Below are 18,882 nucleotides of genomic sequence, written 5' to 3' on the forward strand. Positions count from 1 at the left end.
GGCACCCGCGAGGGGCGCGAGGCCGGGGCCACTGTGCGCGCCGCCTCTCTCACGACCCAGAGGCGACCGGCGGGAGGGCCGGGCCCTCGCGCGGTCCTCCGGGGCTGCGGGGTCGCGCCTCTCAGGCGGGGCGGCCTGCGGCGGTTGCGGCCCCGCATCGCGAGGCACTTCCGGCGTGTGCCGGGGTGGCCGGATGACGTGGCTGAGTCAGAGGAAGAGGCAAGGAGGCGCCAGGGGGCGGGGGAGGCACCGGAGCGGGCGGTGACGGCGGCGGCGCGGAGGAGCCAAAAGCTGGGCCCGGGCCCCCGTGCGTCTGTCCGCGCCCCGTTGATGCGAATCGGCCGCGGCGGAGGCGGCGGCGGCGGCGGAGGAGTCGGTGGGCCGGCGCCGGGCCGGTGGGAGCGCGGAGGATGAGGCCGCTGCCGGGCGCTCCCGGCGTGGCGGCGGCCGCCGCGCTGTTGCTGCTGCTGCTGCTGCCCCGGGCCCGGGCGGACGAGCACGAGCACACGGTGAGAATTGCTCCCGGCCGGCGCGGCCGCCTCCGCCCTCTCCCCGGGCCCGGCGCGGCCTGGAGGGCCCAGCGGCCCGGCCGAGCCCCGCGGCCGCCCGAGGGCGCCTTCCGGTTGGGCCTGGCGGAGCAGGAACCCCGGGAGCGGGGAGGAGGCCTTTCCGTGAGCTCCCGGGACAGGACTCCGCTCCCTAAGTGCCTGGGCCTCCTTCCCCAACCCGGACCTAAATGGCGCCGCACCCCTGGGTCCAGGGGCCCCGGGAGACGGGAAAGAAGCGGGGTCCGAGGGTCGGGGCTCACTTGGCCGCGGGAGTGGGGGCCGCAGGCAGCCAGGCTCGGAGCTGGTGCCCCCCAGTAAAGGGAGCAGCGCCCGGGCTGCTGGGGACTACGACACGGCAGAAGATGGATGCACCACGTATTACCCGTCTTACAGTAACCAGGAAATACCCACCACTTTATGGTGCTCACCGGCCTTTTCTTCCCCCTCCTGCCCAAACCGGATTATAACCCTGGCGTGGGGACAGCCTTGATAAACTTGGGGTGAAGAGTACTTTACACGTGTACAGGCACTCAGCCACACGCGCCCGCCTGCGAGGCCTTACTTGTAACTTTCTCTTCACCCTCTTCTGGCCCCTAGATGAGGCTCCCATCCCGGTGGTCTCTAACTAGGCGGCTTCTGACTGTGAGGGGTCTTGAGTTTCCCAGTCCTCTTGTCTGGCTGGGAACAGTCCCTTTTGCATTTGGCCTAAAATTGATTGGCTGTTTATTTAATTGGCATTTTCCACATCAAAGCTTGGATGTTAACGACTCCTCTAGTGACTTTCACTTAGGGATGTAAGTCGGTGGCTTTCTGAAAGGTAGATCTGAGCAGGGCAGGAAAGTCATGTAAATTAGAGGGTGCTTGTGAGTAGTTGTGTTTTTAGGCCTTAACTAATTAATGATACGATTTTGCATGAGAGGTTGTGTGGTACTAAATCTGCAAGTCCTCTGTCATTCCTGACAAGTGAGGAAACGAAGCAACCAGACTTCTTTTCTGTAGTCGGTAGGTTAGCTGGGCTCTTATTTTAGCTAACAACAGTTCTAAACTTTTGGCGTTTGTACCTTCAGTCGCAGCCAGAAACTTCTTACCTGTATATTTTTTAAGGGACACAATCCTGAGCTGGTGACATGTTTTTGTGCTGTATTTGTGACTTGTCACCTTAAGATAATTTTGTTCACAGGTTAAACAGTTAAAAACGCTTTCTTGTTGTTTTTTCCGTCAAGTAACTTGTCTCAAAGTGTAAGAAGTGTTCATTTCCAATGGGCATTCTTTTAGCCAGTGGTTACTAATATTTTTCCAATTTTTTGAACACTTAAGGGAAGTTGCTGTGTAAAACTCAGAATTGTCTCAAGTATAGTTCCACCATACAGGCATGTAAGCTTAAGAGTAGTATTTTACTTTTTTATCTCGTGTTTTATATAAACTGCTGTAATAGGGAAAAGTACGTATTAATTAAAACTTCACAAATTGGAGGTGAATAAAAAGGTCTTAGATTAATTTACAGATTTAAAATGTAAACGCCAATTTCATTGAAATTTTATTGCCAGGAACATTTAAATTTTTTTTTTAACATCTTTATTGGAGTGTAATTGCTTTACAATGGTGTGTTAGTTTCTGCTTTAACATTTAAATTTTTGAAGCCAGAAATTGAATATAGAATATTGGATAAAAGGTTTTTGAGAGAATATGACACGTATGAGAGAATTGTTGGACAAAAAAACTTAGAATCCATTTTATTTGTCATGTTTACATTGAACTGCTCTCACTTGGTTACCTGTTATTTTAAAAATTATAGGAAGAATAGCATTAAGATATAACTAAAAAATTTGTCATTCATATATTTTTTGGCTGTTAGCCAAAATATTTTATTTCTTACAAGTTTCTTGAAAATATTTCTTGAAAACTAGGCATTCACCTCAAGCAAATAATAATACTGAAAAGGCTATGGTCAAGTGAATTTTTTTTCCACCGAGAAGGCAGAAGTAGCTAATGAAGACAGAATGATACTGAAGGAGGAGAAAAATTGTCAAGGGAAGGTTGCTGAGTAAGTGTTTAATAAATACTTGTGGAATTGGATTATTAATTAAAGACCAATCTTTAGAAGTTAAAGTTTGCCCTTTAGATTAACTTTCTATGAAGACAGTTTCCAGATAGAAATAATAACTAATAGGGCTTTTGTAGCAATATGTGGTAGGCCCCGTTCTAAGTACTTTATATGTATTAACTCATATTTTAAACATACACTGATAATCTTGTGAGTGGTATTATGTCCTTTGAATGGATGAGGAAACGGATGCTAGAGAAGTTAAGTAACTTGCCCGAGACCACACAACCAGTACAGGTAGAGGTAGGATTTGAACTCAGGCAAACTGAATTAATAGTCTTCTACGCTCTCATAGGATATGCTCTACGGCCTTTTATCCTAAAAATAGGATAGTAATACACTTGGCATTAAATTGAATAATTCTCTGTATTGATAGTATTTTTAAGTGCTTAAATGTTTGGGTAAGTTTAGCTCCATAGTGGGTTGTTACTGAGGATGTGTTCGGGTTAGCATTAAAGAGGGACAGGGCTGCAGTGGGCATGTGACCCTTGCAGTCGCTTAATGTGTGTAAGACATAAAGACTGCTTGGTTTAACGCTCTGCTGTCACCATTTGAAATTCTTAATACTTTCTGCATTTTCATTTGTGTGCTGGGCCCCACAAATTCTGTAGCTGGTCCTGAGAAGGAGCAGCTGACTACTTCATGCAATTCCAGAAAGCCCTTGATTTCTCTTACTTTACCTGCTGAATTAGGATTCAGCTGACCATTTGACTCATATGGCATTTTTTATGTGCTTTATTTATCCAACGCTCTTAATATTCTCAGAAGAATAATGAGAAGGAAATGTGCTGCTGACTTCTAGAGTATATACACTTGTAGAATATATAAAAACGGGTTCCTTTCAGTTTTTAAAAGTTGAATCATACATGAATTACAGAACATACTGGTTTTTGTGTTTTTTAAATTAATTAATTAATTAATTTTATATTTGGCTGTGTCGGGTCTTCGTTGCTGCACGCGGGCTTTCTCTGGTTGCAGCGAGTGGGGGCTACTGTTCGTTGCGGTGCTTGGGCTTCTCATTGTGGTGGCTTTTCTTGCTGCGGAGCACGGGCTCTAGGCGTACGGGCTCAGTAGTTGTGGTTCGCAGGCTCTAGAGTGCAGGCTCAGTAGTTGTGGCGCATGGGCTTAGTTTCTCCGCGGCATGTGGGATCTTCCCGGACCAGGGCTCGAACCCGTGTCCCCTGCATTGGCAGGCGGATTCTTAACCACTGCACCACCAGGGAAGTCCCAAACATACCGTTTTAGATAAAAATTAAAGAACACTTTCATGAAAGACAGGCTCTTAATAGGTGATCGAAAGGTCATAAAAAGAACACTTTAGAGTGAGTGAAAGATGTATAGGGTATGGCTTATGCTTACTTGGTTTTCTGACAGTTGGAGTACTTGGAAACATCTAGAGTTAGATTATCACGTCTCCTAAGATTTCAAAGGACTCCATTAAAAGGATTGCAGATTGAGAATCATAGAATTTTAGAACTGGAAAGACTCGAGACCATTGAATTCAACACACTCATTTTCCTAATGGCCTGAAGAGGCCCAGTGGCTGGCCCAGGGCCACAGAAAAGAGTCTGAGCTACCTGATTTCTAGTCGTTTTTTCTACCTGTCTTGAACATATAATTTCCATAGTAACACTATGTAAAAATGTCAGTGCCAAAAAACCAGTAATCAATGGCACAGGAATCTTAAAAGCATTTTATGATTTACGCTGGAGCCTTGAATTTTTTTTTTGGCTCTGTTTCCTCAAGGTCACAAAATCAAAAATTCTTTTTTCTGCGTCTGTTACATACCAGGCTCTGTGCTTGGCACAGCAAGTGGTATTTAATCAGTGCTTGTTGAGTGACTTGAGTAATTAGGGAGCTACCAGGAGTAAGAATATGCAGTGTTGGAAGCATGATAACCCTACCACTTAAAGCAGTGAACAAACCCAGACGATTGTTCACTTAAGATGCATAGTCTTGGGGATGCCTGTTGTGATTTACCTAGGTTAAAACCCCATTTCTTTGTGGCCCATTATATCTCTGGTAGGTAATATTGAAAGGACCCGATCTGTGCCTAGGATAGCCTACTCTCAACCTTTGCCATAAGCACTATTACACTACTGGCTAAAAAAAAGATGTTTTGTTTGCTTTACTTAGGCAAATGGAAGCCTTTAGTCTTTGTCTCTGTCGGGAGTATGGGAACTAGTAAAACACATGTGAAGATTTATAAAGAGGATAAGCTGTTTACTACAAGTGAATTTGTGAGTGCTTTAATATGGAGCTAGTTTTAGGAAGTGTCATAATTCATTGTCCTATTTTCAGCTGTACTCCATGGTAGACTAAAAGTTTATTTAGGTACAAAGCTATTTTGAGAGGGAGAGAGCAGTTATCTCAAGAGACTATCCAAAAATACACTAATAATTTATATGTATTAGCATTCTGATGTATGTGTTTTAAATAAATAAAAGACATTGAAATTATGATTTCTGAAATATTTTTCTGAACTGGAGTTTGCTTTCTCAGATATGTATTTTAAAGTAAGCATATATCTTTCCTCTCATCCCATAAAAATGATGGCATTTGGGTGCTTAGTCTGAGCCCTCAGTCCTTTGCCTGTCTACATAAATTCTGATTTCTTTATTCGGATTTTACACGAGAAATTCAGTAACATTATCTCCTGAAGTGTTCCCTCTGAGAAAAAGTAATTCACGATCTCTATCAAGGAGGGAAACTTCTGTACCTACACTTACCCAGCACATAAACAGTATTTAAATGAGAGATCCAACATTGGTGAGTTCTTGAGAATGAAGGTTATTCCCTTTGAGATCAGAGGACAAGGAGCTTCTTAGGAAGGTTTTTTTCCTTAGGGCAGATTAAAGGCTCAAATGGAAAAGTTGTTCAGCATTCAGCACTTCCTTAGGTGCTTTGTACAGCTGCATTTTTCCCATATTCCTTCATTTAGTTTTTGCTCTTCAGTTAATGAAGCTGACTAGGGATTAGCAAAAATGTAGTCCTGAGCTTATAAATGTGATACTAATTAGTTAGAATGATCTTGGACAAATTATTTAACATCTCTATTTAGTTTGTTTGTTTGAATCTGTAAAATGGGGGAAATAATAGGACCTGTCTTACAGAGCTTTGAGAGATTAAATGTTTATGTAAAGACCTTAGAACTATGCCCAGCGCATGGTATGTGCTTATTAAGTTTTGGCTAGTAATGATACTATCCCAAAAGACGGTAAGCACGTGCATGTTAGTGATTGGTCAGTTAAAGTTTGATCTGAGGATTGGAGAAAGGAGGATTTGGGCAGTTCTGAAGGATAAGTAGAAATCGGCCAGGTGGGTAGGAGGAGGGCATTATAGACTTGGGGGAATGACGTAAGAAACAAGGTGGAGCAGGAAAGGAAAGGAAGACAATGTTATAAGCCATTTTGGCTGGAGTGGCCAGTGCAGAAGTTGAGTGTAACAGTGAAACTTCTGAGAACTGGAAACGAATGGAACGGTGAGGTGAGGAATGCAGGTAGTCTGAATTGGCCTCCTGTCCTTTGGCTGCTTCCCAGGGAGGCCTCATGGAAGGAGCCACCCCCATGCTCAGGGATCTCCTGATCCACTGCTGTGCCTGCTTGATTTTTTCTCTCCCCTTCTTCTGGTTACACTCTGCAGGTAAGTTATAAAATTCCATCTTTCTCCATGTCATTGGCAACTCAGAGTTTTTCCGAGGAAAGTATTTAAAAAGGGCTTGCTAAGACGTTGTGGAATGTTTTTTTTTTTTTTTTTTTTGGCTATTTATTTATTTATTTATGGGTGTGTTGGGTCTTCGTTTCTGTGTGAGGGCTTTCTCTAGTTGCGGCAAGCGGGGGCCACTCCTCATCACGGTGCGCAGGCCTCTCACTATCGCGGCCTCTCTTGTTGCGGAGCAAAGGCTCCAGACGCGCAGGCTCAGTAGTTGTGGCTCACGGGCCCAGTTGCTCCGTGGCATGTGGGATCTTCCCAGACCAGGGCTTGAACCCGTGTCCCCTGCATTGGCAGGCAGATTCTCAACCAGGGAAGCCCTGGAATGTTTTGAAAGCAAATTAGACTAGCCTTTCAGCCAAGGGTGGAGGGAAGAGCCTTACCTGTTGCTGTCTTCCCACCGAGTCGGGGGAGCCCAGGGACTTTCCCGGCAGCTTAGGGAAAGGAAGGGCTTTTCTCCTAAAAAGTTTCTTCCATTTGGTATTTTCTAATTTCAAGATATTTTAAGACACGTTTTCTCTCTTGAAAAAGAACTCTTCCCTTGACCTTGTCTTGGGAACACTTATTCTCAGGGATAAATAAGAACTATAATGAAAAGTAAACATTTTAAGTTCATGAAATCTGACTGTGGTCTGCATAAGGAGCAATGTAAAAGAAAAGAAAGAGTTGTAGCCTTAATATTCACCCTCATCTGTGTGTGTTTGTGTATGTGTATATATATGAGTGTTTGTGTCTATGTTACATATCTATATATTTTTTTCTTTCTAATCCCTATTTCAGTCCTCTTCCCAGAAGGAATCCTAGGCTAAAGAATGGTACACATTTTGTTATAGTACAGTTTGCATCATGTTGTCAGGGCTTTACTACCCCATTAAGGTTTCATGAATGTTTACAATGAGTGACTTCAGAACGTGTAGTTTAACACATACTGTGACCCTTAAATTATTTTAGTCCTGTGTTTCAGTTTGTATGAAATAAATGAATGCTCTGTTTTAACAAGTATTTATGTTCAAGTTTTTGTCTATTTTTAAAGGAATATGAGTATTAGGATTTATAGAGAAAGTGTTTTTTGTGTTTATTTTCACAAGTTACATTTATAAAATTTCTGCAGACTCGGCAGGATTAATGGCAAGAATAGGTCCTCTCTTTCAGTGTGGTAATCCTAAATGGATGCATTTGGTTACCTCGCCTTTCTTATTTCTCTCAAAGGATACTATCGCAGTCAGTGCACATACTTCAAACTTCTTTCACTAAGTTGCTAATAAACTTTCATTTCAGCATTTCTTCAGTGTTTTTTCATCATATTCAGTACTTTTTGTGTACGTGATACTATGCCAAGAGCTTTCTACTCAGTGAACAGGTTTCAATTCTAATACCAGCCCTGTTCAGTGGATAGTGATTGGTTTAGAGAACCGTTTTGAGAATTCTTATGCTATATCCCTATCTATATCTATATATCTATACCTATACCTATGTCTGTGCAGAAAGGAGTACCTTGATTGATTAGTGCAGTGTAACCTTGAACATTGGGTGGAAGAGTGGTGGCATACATATATTTGTCAACCCCCTAAATTGACAAGAGTAGTTATGAATGGGTATCTGTGTATACATTCAGACCTTTGATTGGTTCCTTCATACATGAAGGTTATCTACAGTTGTTTTTCTGAATTCACTTGAAACAGCTTATGATTTTCTATATTGTTATTCATCCTGACCCTTCTCTGCCAAAGCAGAATTAATCATTTTTATTGTTGCTACAATAGCCCTTTTTACCTTAATTGTAACACTTATTTCTTCATTGTTAATCATTTACTTGTCTGGCTCCACTATGGATTGTGAACTACTTAAAGGAAAGGACAGTATGTTATTTATCTTTATAACCTTAACACCTAATGCTGTGCTTGGTACATGTCCCATGTATTCAAAAAGTCAGGTAGTTTTTTATTTCCTTGATGAGGTACCTGGATGATGTCTTATGAACAATGAGACCTTTATTAGATTTGAAGGTGAGGTGATTAGATCTAAGTCCTACTGTGGTGGTGGTATGAATCAAAAGAGGCAGATGCTTTGGATAAGAGTAGACAAGTCAGTGTTTTTTGGAATGCAGTGGGACTTGGGGTTTGAGTCGCCATGACTGAGAGGCTTGTACCATTAGAAAAACAAAGTTTGGGGGGTTGGGTTTGGGTGGGATGAGTTTGGTTTTGGAGATGCTGGATTTTGATGGAAAATGTTTATTCATTTTATATGGAGGACTGGAGGTAATGTTTGGTAGTTGGGCTAGTTGGATAGGTTCCTCTGTTATGTGCTCCACAGCACCCTATGTTATTATAATTGCTTGTTCAGTGTCCATCTTTCCCTTTAGGCTCTAAGCTCCAGTGGGTCAGGGAATGTGTCTTGTTCAAAGCTGTATCCTCAACAAACACAATTATTGGCGCATGGTAGGCACTCAGTAAATAATTGTTCAATGATTTAACTTCTGCACTGTTAGTTGACTTAAGCTGCAACTGTTAGTTGTCTTTAATTTATATTGCTAATTAGGAATACTAGTTTTAAAATTACTCAGGTAACTGCTTTTCATAGAATCATTGGAATTTTAGACTTGAGGAGATCTTAGAAATCTTTGGCACTTCCCCCAGTTGGACCCTGGAAAGGTGACGTCACCTACCCAAAGTCATCAGACCACACTCCAGGTTTAGCTACATATAGTATTCACTGATGGGTAAAGCCATAATATTTATTCAAGGAAATTTGCATGCAGTACCTGTCTTTCAGGCTGATAAAGGGAAAGATAGAATGATGACTTGAATGGGCTGTGGAGATTTCATAGTATGGCTTTTTCTTTCTCTTGTTTAGTCATTTCTCTCCTCTCTAGTACTTTGATCAATGGCTGTGGGGAAAAAAAGGAGATGAAATTTTATTTGTGCTTGCTGACAACATTAGGTTTTTGGAGTTTCTAGTGATTAACATGAGGTTCTGGATAAGCTATTGATTTTGTTTCCTCCTTCCTTGTCCACGTTAGCATGGTGAATCATGTTGGTTCTAGGTTTATCGTTATATGATGGTGTAAATATTAATTATAAACATTCTTATAGGTTATTGGGTTTTGTTTAAACAGTATCTTCTGTAAAACAAAGTTTAGAAAACGTGAATCTGCTTGAGACCACAATCAGAGGATATAATTTTAAAATTCACCGAATTTCATTTTTAATGTGTAGACATTGACCATCATTTTGAAACAAGCTTCCAGCATTTTATTTTAGAGCTTCCCAAACTGAGGTAGTACATTTTTGTTTAGAACAAATAACAAATATTCCCTTAATTTGAATTAGATTCTTTAAAAAACATATTCTTACTTGCTTTTTTTTGGTTTCAGTATCAAGATAAAGAGGAAGTTGTCTTATGGATGAATACTGTTGGGCCCTACCATAATCGCCAAGAGACATACAAGTACTTTTCACTTCCATTCTGTGTGGGGTCAAAAAAAAGTATCAGTCATTACCATGAAACTCTGGGAGAAGCGCTTCAAGGAGTTGAATTGGAATTTAGTGGTCTGGATATTAAATTCAAAGGTACGTAAACCTTAATAGTCCTTAGGATAAAAGTTAGATTGTAGACCGGGGTTTCTCAACTTTAGCACTGTTAACATTGGGGCCAGATAATTCTTTTTTTTGTGGGGGCTGTCCTGTACAGGGTGGGACATTTAGCAGAGTCCCTGGCCCGCACCCACTAGATGCCAGTAGCACTCTCCAGTTGTGACAACCGAAAAGTCTGTAAACATTACTACTTGCCCTTGGTTGAGAACCACTGCTCTAGACCCTAAAATATGTTTTAATCTCTAAGTTAAGTGTATTACATGTAGAAAAGTATGTTAGTAACTGACAAAGATTTATTTTGAATATTTATAAAATAATAAAATAAATAATTGTTCATAAAATTATATTTCCTTAACATATTTATTTCTGAAAAGTGTTTTCTAGTAAATCCTTTAAGTATTGGACATAATGTGGTCAGGGAAAGCCTTCATAGATTCCTAATGAGGTAATTTCCAGAGGAGTGGGGATGTAATGGGCTGTATGGATACTTAAAAATTATGTGTAAAGCCTCAAATTCAAACTTGTACCATTGGCTCAATGTATTTATCAGTGTTGTATTAATTTATCTTCAATACCTGTTGGATTGTGTGGTTTAAAATTTTAAGTCAAGGACTTGTTAAAATAGGAAAAAAATCCTCCTTATCTATTTATTATGCAGCTGTCTTCTGTGTTATCAGTTCCTATGAGTGTGTTTATTTTTTAGTTTTCTCTGTGAAGTTTGTCAGAGTGTGTATTTCCTGCATGGACATTTTTAACTTGGTAAGCAGAAGCTTGAGTAATTGAATTTTTGGAGGATCTTTGATTAGGTGTCTTGATTTTTGAATAGAGCATGGATCTTATAATCAGAAGCTTTGAATTTTAATCCTATTTCTTTTACTCTATTGATTTTAGTAAAGTTGTTTACTCCAATTTTGACTTCATTGTCTACATGTATAAAATGAATAGTAACTGACCTCTGATATTTTTAGCCTTTTGGGAGGAGAATGTGAAATGAGATATTTTAAAGATAATATTTTGAAGATAATGTTTAATTTTGATTTGTTAAATTCTGTTCTTGTTTTTAGGATTTTTTTTCTTACTGTTGTTGAAAATAGGTATACATATTTACATTTTTTCCCATGTATTACTCCTTGGGGCTTAATTTTAAAATTAAGTTGTAAATTTAAACCACAGTGGCATGGCTTATAACTTTATGAATTATTGTAAACATGCCCTGAGGCTTGTTTTAATTTAATGAGGTAATTTAAATATTTAATTACAGGTAAGGAGAAAAGTTAGACTAGAATATGTGATCTTTGGGAACCTCAATACTACATTTATTCACATACTCTCTCCTTTTCCATATTTGGTACACATTTCTAGTTTATTAAAAAGGAACCAGAGAGAAAATAGGCAAAAACCCCCGAGTCCTACTTTGCTGCTATGGACAGATTTCATCACTTGTTGCAATCCTCACCTTTATTTACTAAAGAAGAGTACTCATTCAGCTGTCTTAACCACTCTTTTATTAGTTTCTTGAGGCTGAGATGGAAAGATTATTTAGATAGAGGGGTATGGTTTTCATGGGCTATAAAAGTGGGATTTATTTTCCTTTCAGACTAAACACCTTTAGATGAAAAGAATCAGAACTGGCCAGATGTTACTCCCTAAGAGTCGGCGGTTCCTTGGAGTCTTGTCAACTCTACACTCCATCATGGATATGCTGCTAAAGAAGCTGCCACGTTAAGTGGTCCAGATGCAATAGTAAATGCTGATTAGATTTCTCTTTCTGTTGTAGATCTTTGCTTACCCTGTTCAAAGATAAAGTTGATCGTGCTTTGAAAAGTGTTTTGTGAGGTTTCCTGGTTGTTCTTTATAGTATCATAGAATTTTAAAGGTGGGATGCACCTTAGAGATTGTGTCATCTGATTTACTGTTAGGGAGGCCCAAAGATGAATTACCCAAGGCATATCACAGCATACTAATGCTGTGTGGAAACTTGAACCCTCTGTCTCTGTGTAAACTGTAGAAATATTTATATTGTTAATCTTTCATCCCTTAAGTATTTGATTTTTAAAGATTCTTCTGAAGGCATATTCAAGTAAGAAAATAAAATTTTGGAAATATTGTGAAACTAGGAAAAACTATACATATACATACCCACTTATATGTGCATACACACAAACACACAACTTTTTTTTTTAACCTAGTAGATTCTGTCAGGCTAAATGGATTAGTATGGTTGTGTAAAATAAAAGTCACTAAATAGACTATTTTAGGGAACTAGCAGTAGTTTTGAGTCTAATACAGGATGCCTCAAAAGCTCCCTTTTGAGGTTTTACGCACAACTTTGTTTTTTTCTTCCTAATAGTTTTTATACTATCACTAGACAAAATGCTGCATTGAGAACATTTAGACAAAATTAAATGCAAAGGGCAGACTTAAATTGGATATCTTTGAACCAGACCTGAAATCATTACCCTATAATTTTCAAGGGTACCTCCTAGAATCTTGCCATTGTGGAGCGGAAAGAACATGTGCTTTAGAGTCAGAGAGACTTGATGCATCTCAGCTCTGCCTCTCCCTACCTATGTAGTCCTGGACAAAGTATTCAGTCTCTTTGATCTCACTGTCCTCATCTATGAAATGAGGGAAATAATATCCACTTGATAGAATTGTCATGTTTAAATGAGATAGTGCACGTACATCATTTATCAAAGTTCCTGATAGTTTACATTCAAGAAGTGGTTATTGTTATGAATACTGATAGCACATAGTATGTGTCTGTGCTTCCAACTTGATTTTGTATTAGCAATTATGAAATGTTAAATTAGTTTATTGAGTATAGGATTTGATTTATCCTCAGGCTGCTTCACTAGCCTGCTGGGTAATTTAGTTACTTCCACTGGGGCAGGGACAGTTGCATTCTTATTCACTGTTGCATCCTTAGCTATTAAGACATGGTGAGCTTTTAATAAGTTGTCTAGCACCTAGTTTGTGCCTACTTGTTCTTTATTATAATTGGTTCATTATGATCATTAGGTGATCTGGAATAGTAATTCCTAAGCAGGGGAGGTCACCACCCTATCCCTTCCCTCTCATTTGAGAATTCTTGCAGTATAATGAAGGATATTAATTGTTGAAAAGTTGACTTCTAGAGGATTCCTTCCTCCCATTTATTTTATTGATCTTCCCTTGAATTTTCTCTTCCTTGAGTATTCTAACTTAACAGAGGGGTGAAATTATTTTATTAGTATTTCTTCTACTTCTCTAGAGTGAAATGGTAAGTTGAGAGTACTGCAGTTATGTAGATATGCCAAGGGCTGCTTAGAGCCTTATGTATTTCTAGTTCAGTGATTCTCAGTCTAGTCTGTTTTCATCCTCGAAATAAGCTTATGGAGGTGTATTATACCTATTTTTCAGATGAGGAAGTTGGGGCCCAGAGACTAAGTAACCTTGTCTAAGGATTCACAGATGGCAAGTGGCGGAGTGAGGATTTGAACCCAGGCAGGCTAGCGTTAGAGTTTGAGCTTTTAATTACTATGCGGTATTTCTGGATATGTGGCTGGGTAGTTAAGCCTGATTGCCAAAGGATGGGGAAAGGGCTTGGGAGGTGGCAGTTCTTTTCATTCAGCCCAAATGAAGATTTTTGCTTAAGGTTAACCCCACCCTGTTTCCAGTCCCTGGATTCTACTATTCCTGTTCTTCCTGATTCTGGAGCCTCTCTGCTGAAGTTCTCTAGGGGAAAGTGCCTCTGATCTGCAGCGGGGAAGTTGAGGATATTATTCATCTAGCTGTGTGATGGGTGCAGGAGGGGACCTAGGCATCCAGCCCCTCTATAAACATATTTTTATACAGTTCCCCTATGTGTTCAGCCCTACAACTATCTCTCCTCTACCTTTCGACATCTGTGGTGCCTCTGAGTGTCTCCTGTGTTCTGTGACAACAATCCTGTTGTCCCTTCTGTTATGGTTTCCTCTGCCTTATTAGTCATTCACCGTCTTCCATTTCCCCAACATTGATTAAAATCTTTTCTCACTGTCTTCTCCTCTATTTGTCCTTGTGCGCCTACATCCTTTTTATTCCTTTATTGACATTTTAATGGAGTTTCAGGAGGTAAAAGACACTTGTGGTTAATCTGCCTTGTTTAATCGGAAGTCTGGGAACTTGATGCAATATTTTGTCCTGTTGGTTTCAACTGAAGTGTTTTAGCTGGACCAAATAATTTGAATCTTGTATTGAATCTTGACTCTAGATATTTTGAATTCTTGGTATTAGCAATTTTTTAAACCTTGTGCTAACTGCAAATTTGATAAGCCTGCTCTTTTTATAAGTTCTTATTTAAACCATTGCTAACATTATTCTTTTCAGATTGACATCTGTCTTTTTTTTGTTTTCAAAGGAATGTATGTGTATATATTTTTTCTGATATTAACAGTGATATAGGATCAATGTACAAAATTTAGAAACTACAGAGAAATGTAAAGAATATAAAAATCACCTGGATATAAATACCAGTAACAGTTTCTTCTTTTTTTCTGACCATCTTTACATTCATCCACATTATTTAAAATTTTTAAATATTGGGTTCATGTTCCATATATGATTTTTAAAAATGTATTTAATGAACACTTGTATAGTGTTTATTATGTGCCAGATACCATTCTAAGCACTTGCTGGCTCGTTTAATAAGTTATGTATAAATTAGTTTTTACTCTTCTTTTTTTTCCTCAACATCTTATCAGCTTGTCCTCATATTGTTAATTACTCTGTTTAAAATATATTTATATCGTATTCTATAACTTGATATTGTAATTTCTCCCCATTTCCCAATGACAAGATATTCATTGTTTTCTTCTTTCTTCCTTTTCTTCCTCGCTTTTCCTTTTTTTTTTTCCTGTTAGAAAAAAGAATGCATTTGGCTATACTAGCACATAAGTATTTTAATGCATCTATGAATCTTTCATTAGGTTAAATTCTTAGAAGTAGAATTACTGAATCAAAGGGTATAATCATTTTTAAGGCAGTTCTTGATACGTGTTGCCAAATAGCCATCTAGAAAAAAAATTATACAGTTTATACTGCCAGCCAGTTTGGTCAGTTAATCAATATTGGTTTATGTAGATGGTTGATTAATTAATGGTGAATATGCCAGTTTTTCCAGTCCTGTAAAAAGTTCATTCAGCAGTTTTTGAGAGCTTACTGTATTCCAGAGCCCTATGGTAGACTCTGGGTATACAAAGTTGAACCAGAAGCTCTGGCGTCAGGGGTCTGTGGACCTCTGGAATTGTACACTTAATTTTGAGTGAATGTGCATTTTGTGGGGACAAGGGAGATATCACTTCCATTGGATTCTCAAAGGGGTGTGTGGCTCAAGAAAACTTAACACTGTGAATATATTGGCACTTTTCGTCCTTAAAACAACTCTGGGAAGGAGATAGCATAGATGTTATCTGTTTTACAGTTGAGGGACCTGAGGTTCACAGAGGTTAAGTGACTTGCTTTTATTCACAAAGCTAGGAAGTAGTGGAACCGAGACTAAAACCCAAGTTTCTGCCCATTTCTCTATAGTTTGTCTATAGTGACTTCATGAGAAACTTTGCTAAGTGCTGCTGAATTTGAGGTAGAGTATTTCTGATTTTCCAGTTCAGTAATGCTGTTAAAAGAGAAACTAAACAAAGTAAGGCATGATATGTTCTTAGAGAACTCATGAATAATTGTCACATTCTTTTTTCAATGCTTTCACTGTCTCTTCAGTTGTTAGTCCGGAGTGTTGTTGAGAATTGATGACAGACTTATTGGCATGTTGTTTCCAGAATTTACCCTTGCTTTCTGTTTGAAAAATCAGTATTGACATTTGCCACTTTGTAACTTTGGTTTTCTTCTTTTTTCCCCCATAAAAAGTATTTGCATTGGTAAGATCTTAATTGCATCCCCTTCAGGATTCATAGGTGTGTATTTCCTGTGAGAAGGGTATGCCCTATTGTAATTTTAAAGTCGTGTTTTGTGGTAATAGATTTTCAGATTGTTTTCCAGTCATGTAGAATGCTGAGTGGTGATTTGGTATACTCAGGCACATTACATTCGTTATCTTCAAAGCGGCTCCCTCCTGAGAGAAGTGCTTTTTCAATTGAGCAACCAGGCTCTTTAATTATTTGTGATGTTTGTATTTGCTTACATGCCTGCAAGAGGAATTTCATTAAAATATGACCAACCCAGGCCCTTATTATAGCCTTCCGTAATGATGTTTTCTCTTTTACCACAACATTTCTTTTCTAGGTTTTGTATCAGTGAAAGATACTCTTCAAGACTTCTTTGTCAATCCTTCTGAGATACTCAGCTCAAAAATTTCATTTGTTTATATTGGCATTTTGTCCTTACACACAGACATACACACAGACACACACACACCATTCACACACAGATGCATGTATATGTGCATACTCGAATGTATTTAGTGACTTCCTTTGCCAAATAAATGGAAAATTATGCTCTTAAAATTTGTTAAAATATTTTATTTGTTTAGTGCCTGCTCTGTGCAGCGTACTGAAACAGGCGTAGCTGGGGCCAAAAAGGTTATGATCAGTTATGGACATAGCTCTCAAGACCTAATGGTATTTTTGAGGAGCTAAGATACTGGTGTGAGGTTGTAAGTGGTGTAGGCCTAGGTGCCATAGGAGATATGGAGAGAAAGCCATGGGACTTCAGTGAAGGGGGCAGGCTGTGTGGTGAGAGGAGTGAGGGTTGGGGAATCAGGGGTTACTCTGGGGGACAGGGTAGAGACATGGGGAAGATTTTAGGATGGACACGTGAGGTGGGGTTTACTGCACAAACAACAAATCCGGAGGCCAAGGGAGCACGAGGTGTGTGGGAACTGCAGGTGGCTGAGTCTGGTTAGAGTATAGGGAGAGAGGATGGTGGAGAGTTGAACTAAAGTTCAGACTGTAAGGAATCTTTTAAAAGCTTTATATACGGGTAAATGTCATATTGTATATCTCAGAACTTCATACAGGAAACTGCTATATTGTTAATGACAATTATCAGGGAATGTCTGATCGTGACAGCAAGGAATTTGGTGGCTTTGCAGAGGTAGCTCTGAGTCCTCCCACGCCACTGTGGCCATTCGTTGCTGCTCAACCTGGACCTTCCTTTGGTTCTTGCTCTCTTCTCTGTAGCTATAATTTCCTGCTGCCAGTTCTCCTAGCTCCTGCTGTAGGCATCCTTTGTAGTAATCTCCGTCTTAACTCTCCCTGCCTTCTCCTCTGCTCAGCCTCAGTTTTTGCCATTATGAAAACCCTAAATTTCTTGCTGCCTAAAAATGGCCTGGGTAGAAAGAAAATATGTGTGGGAGCCATTGTTGTTGGATACAAAGCAGTTTTCTTCTCCCACTTGGATAGAGAATTCCCTATCCCTCTTTCATGGGACTTCAGTGTTTCCTGCCATCTTTGGTTTTGTAGTTTTGGGGTGTCCACTCTGGGCTGAGCAATAATAAGCTGTTCTCTCTGTTGAGAACTGGGGAAACGTGGTGGTGTCTGGAGTTACACATCAGATTGTTAATTCTCGTAGAAACAACATTATAGATGGCTATTAATTATAGTTTGGCTGCAATTTATATTTAAGTTGTTTTAATCAACATTTGGGAAATTTAACATTGTTTCTAGGAGGAAGTTGTATTTCATGTTCTAAATAACCGATATTATAGTACAGGAGAACTTAAAAACAAACATCTGTGCTTTTTGTTGTTGTTAAGATTGATTTCTCTTTTTTTTTCCTAGTTGCTTAAGTAACATACAAAAACAGTTCAGTCCTTTTGATGGACATCTAGAGTGCTTTTCAGATTTTGCTTTGTTTTGTTTAGAAACTAATGATCCTAAGCACATTTTTGAAAGGTTTATAAGTTAGAGACCATCTGAATAGTATTTTCAGATAGGAGTATTTTTAAAAGCAGTCAAGACTGGAAATGACTCATCTCCAGGGAACTTCTGGGTAATTTATAAACAGTGATGCCTGCTAGATAGAGGTTTGCCTTTTAATCTTACGAATTATGAAGAGTCTCTGGGATTCCTCATGGAATCTGTGGCCTCCAGTGACTTGCACTTCCAAGAATGTTCAAATGAATATTTATCTCAGAGATCTCATAGCTAGAAATTGTTAGCTCTACTTAGGATCATATTCTTGAGTTTTTGTATAAAGTGAAAACTTTCCTATGTGTTTTAAGCTTTTTCATTTCTGTTTTTAAATCAATTTATTCATTTTAAAGTTACTTTGTAAATGTTCTGTATAATTTTCTTTATATAAGAGATGCTTTCTTCACTTAGTAAGATAATCTTTGAAAGTAAAGATGGTTAAAATTCTTTTATTGTGAAAAATCTTGAACATACACAAAAAAGGAAAGAATTGTATACTGAATCCCTATATATATATCACCCAGATTCAACTATTATGAGTAGAAATTTTAACTTCAGGAAATGTTGGCTTTTTTTTGTGTTATTCTTCCTGTAACTGTTTTGCAAATGAGTGTACTGATTTGCAATTTTTATTTTATGCAGATGATGTGATGCCAGCCACTTACTGTGAAATTGACTTAGATAAAGAAAAGAGAGATGCATTTGTGTATGCTATCAAAAATCACTACTGGTACCAGATGTACATAGATGACTTACCAATATGGGGTAAGTATTGTATGTTATTTTTTAAAGTTTGGGGAATATTTGCATAATAAGGAAGATTTATGTAATGACTATTCAGTCAATAAATGTGTTTTCAGTGTTTTCCACAGAATGATTTTAACATCAATTTTATGGTTTCCTGTTACTTGAAGGGTTTTTGACATTGTCAAACTTTACATGAAAATCCCTGAAAATATAACTTTTATACAGTGTAACTTTTCATATTCAAGAGGTCAAAAGGTGCTTTGAACAATCCGAAATATTCCCCCTCCCTCCAT

At 39.0% G+C, this 18,882-nt stretch overlaps 1 protein-coding gene across 1 annotated transcript in view; it reads left to right on the forward strand.

The window, feature by feature from the left end:
* Nucleotides 1-218: 218 nt before the first annotated feature.
* Nucleotides 219-18,882, forward strand: part of TM9SF3 (transmembrane 9 superfamily member 3) — a 75,499-nt gene continuing 56,835 nt past the window's right edge. The window contains exons 1-3 of the mRNA XM_061211181.1: nucleotides 219-509; nucleotides 9,737-9,932; nucleotides 18,485-18,607. Coding sequence (XP_061067164.1) covers nucleotides 411-509; nucleotides 9,737-9,932; nucleotides 18,485-18,607 — 418 coding nt within the window. The 5' untranslated portion in view covers nucleotides 219-410. The remainder of the gene's footprint in view (nucleotides 510-9,736; nucleotides 9,933-18,484; nucleotides 18,608-18,882) is intronic.

The sequence above is a fragment of the Eubalaena glacialis genome, chromosome 1, assembly GCF_028564815.1.
Source record: "Eubalaena glacialis isolate mEubGla1 chromosome 1, mEubGla1.1.hap2.+ XY, whole genome shotgun sequence".
NCBI classification, from domain to species: domain Eukaryota; kingdom Metazoa; phylum Chordata; class Mammalia; order Artiodactyla; family Balaenidae; genus Eubalaena; species Eubalaena glacialis.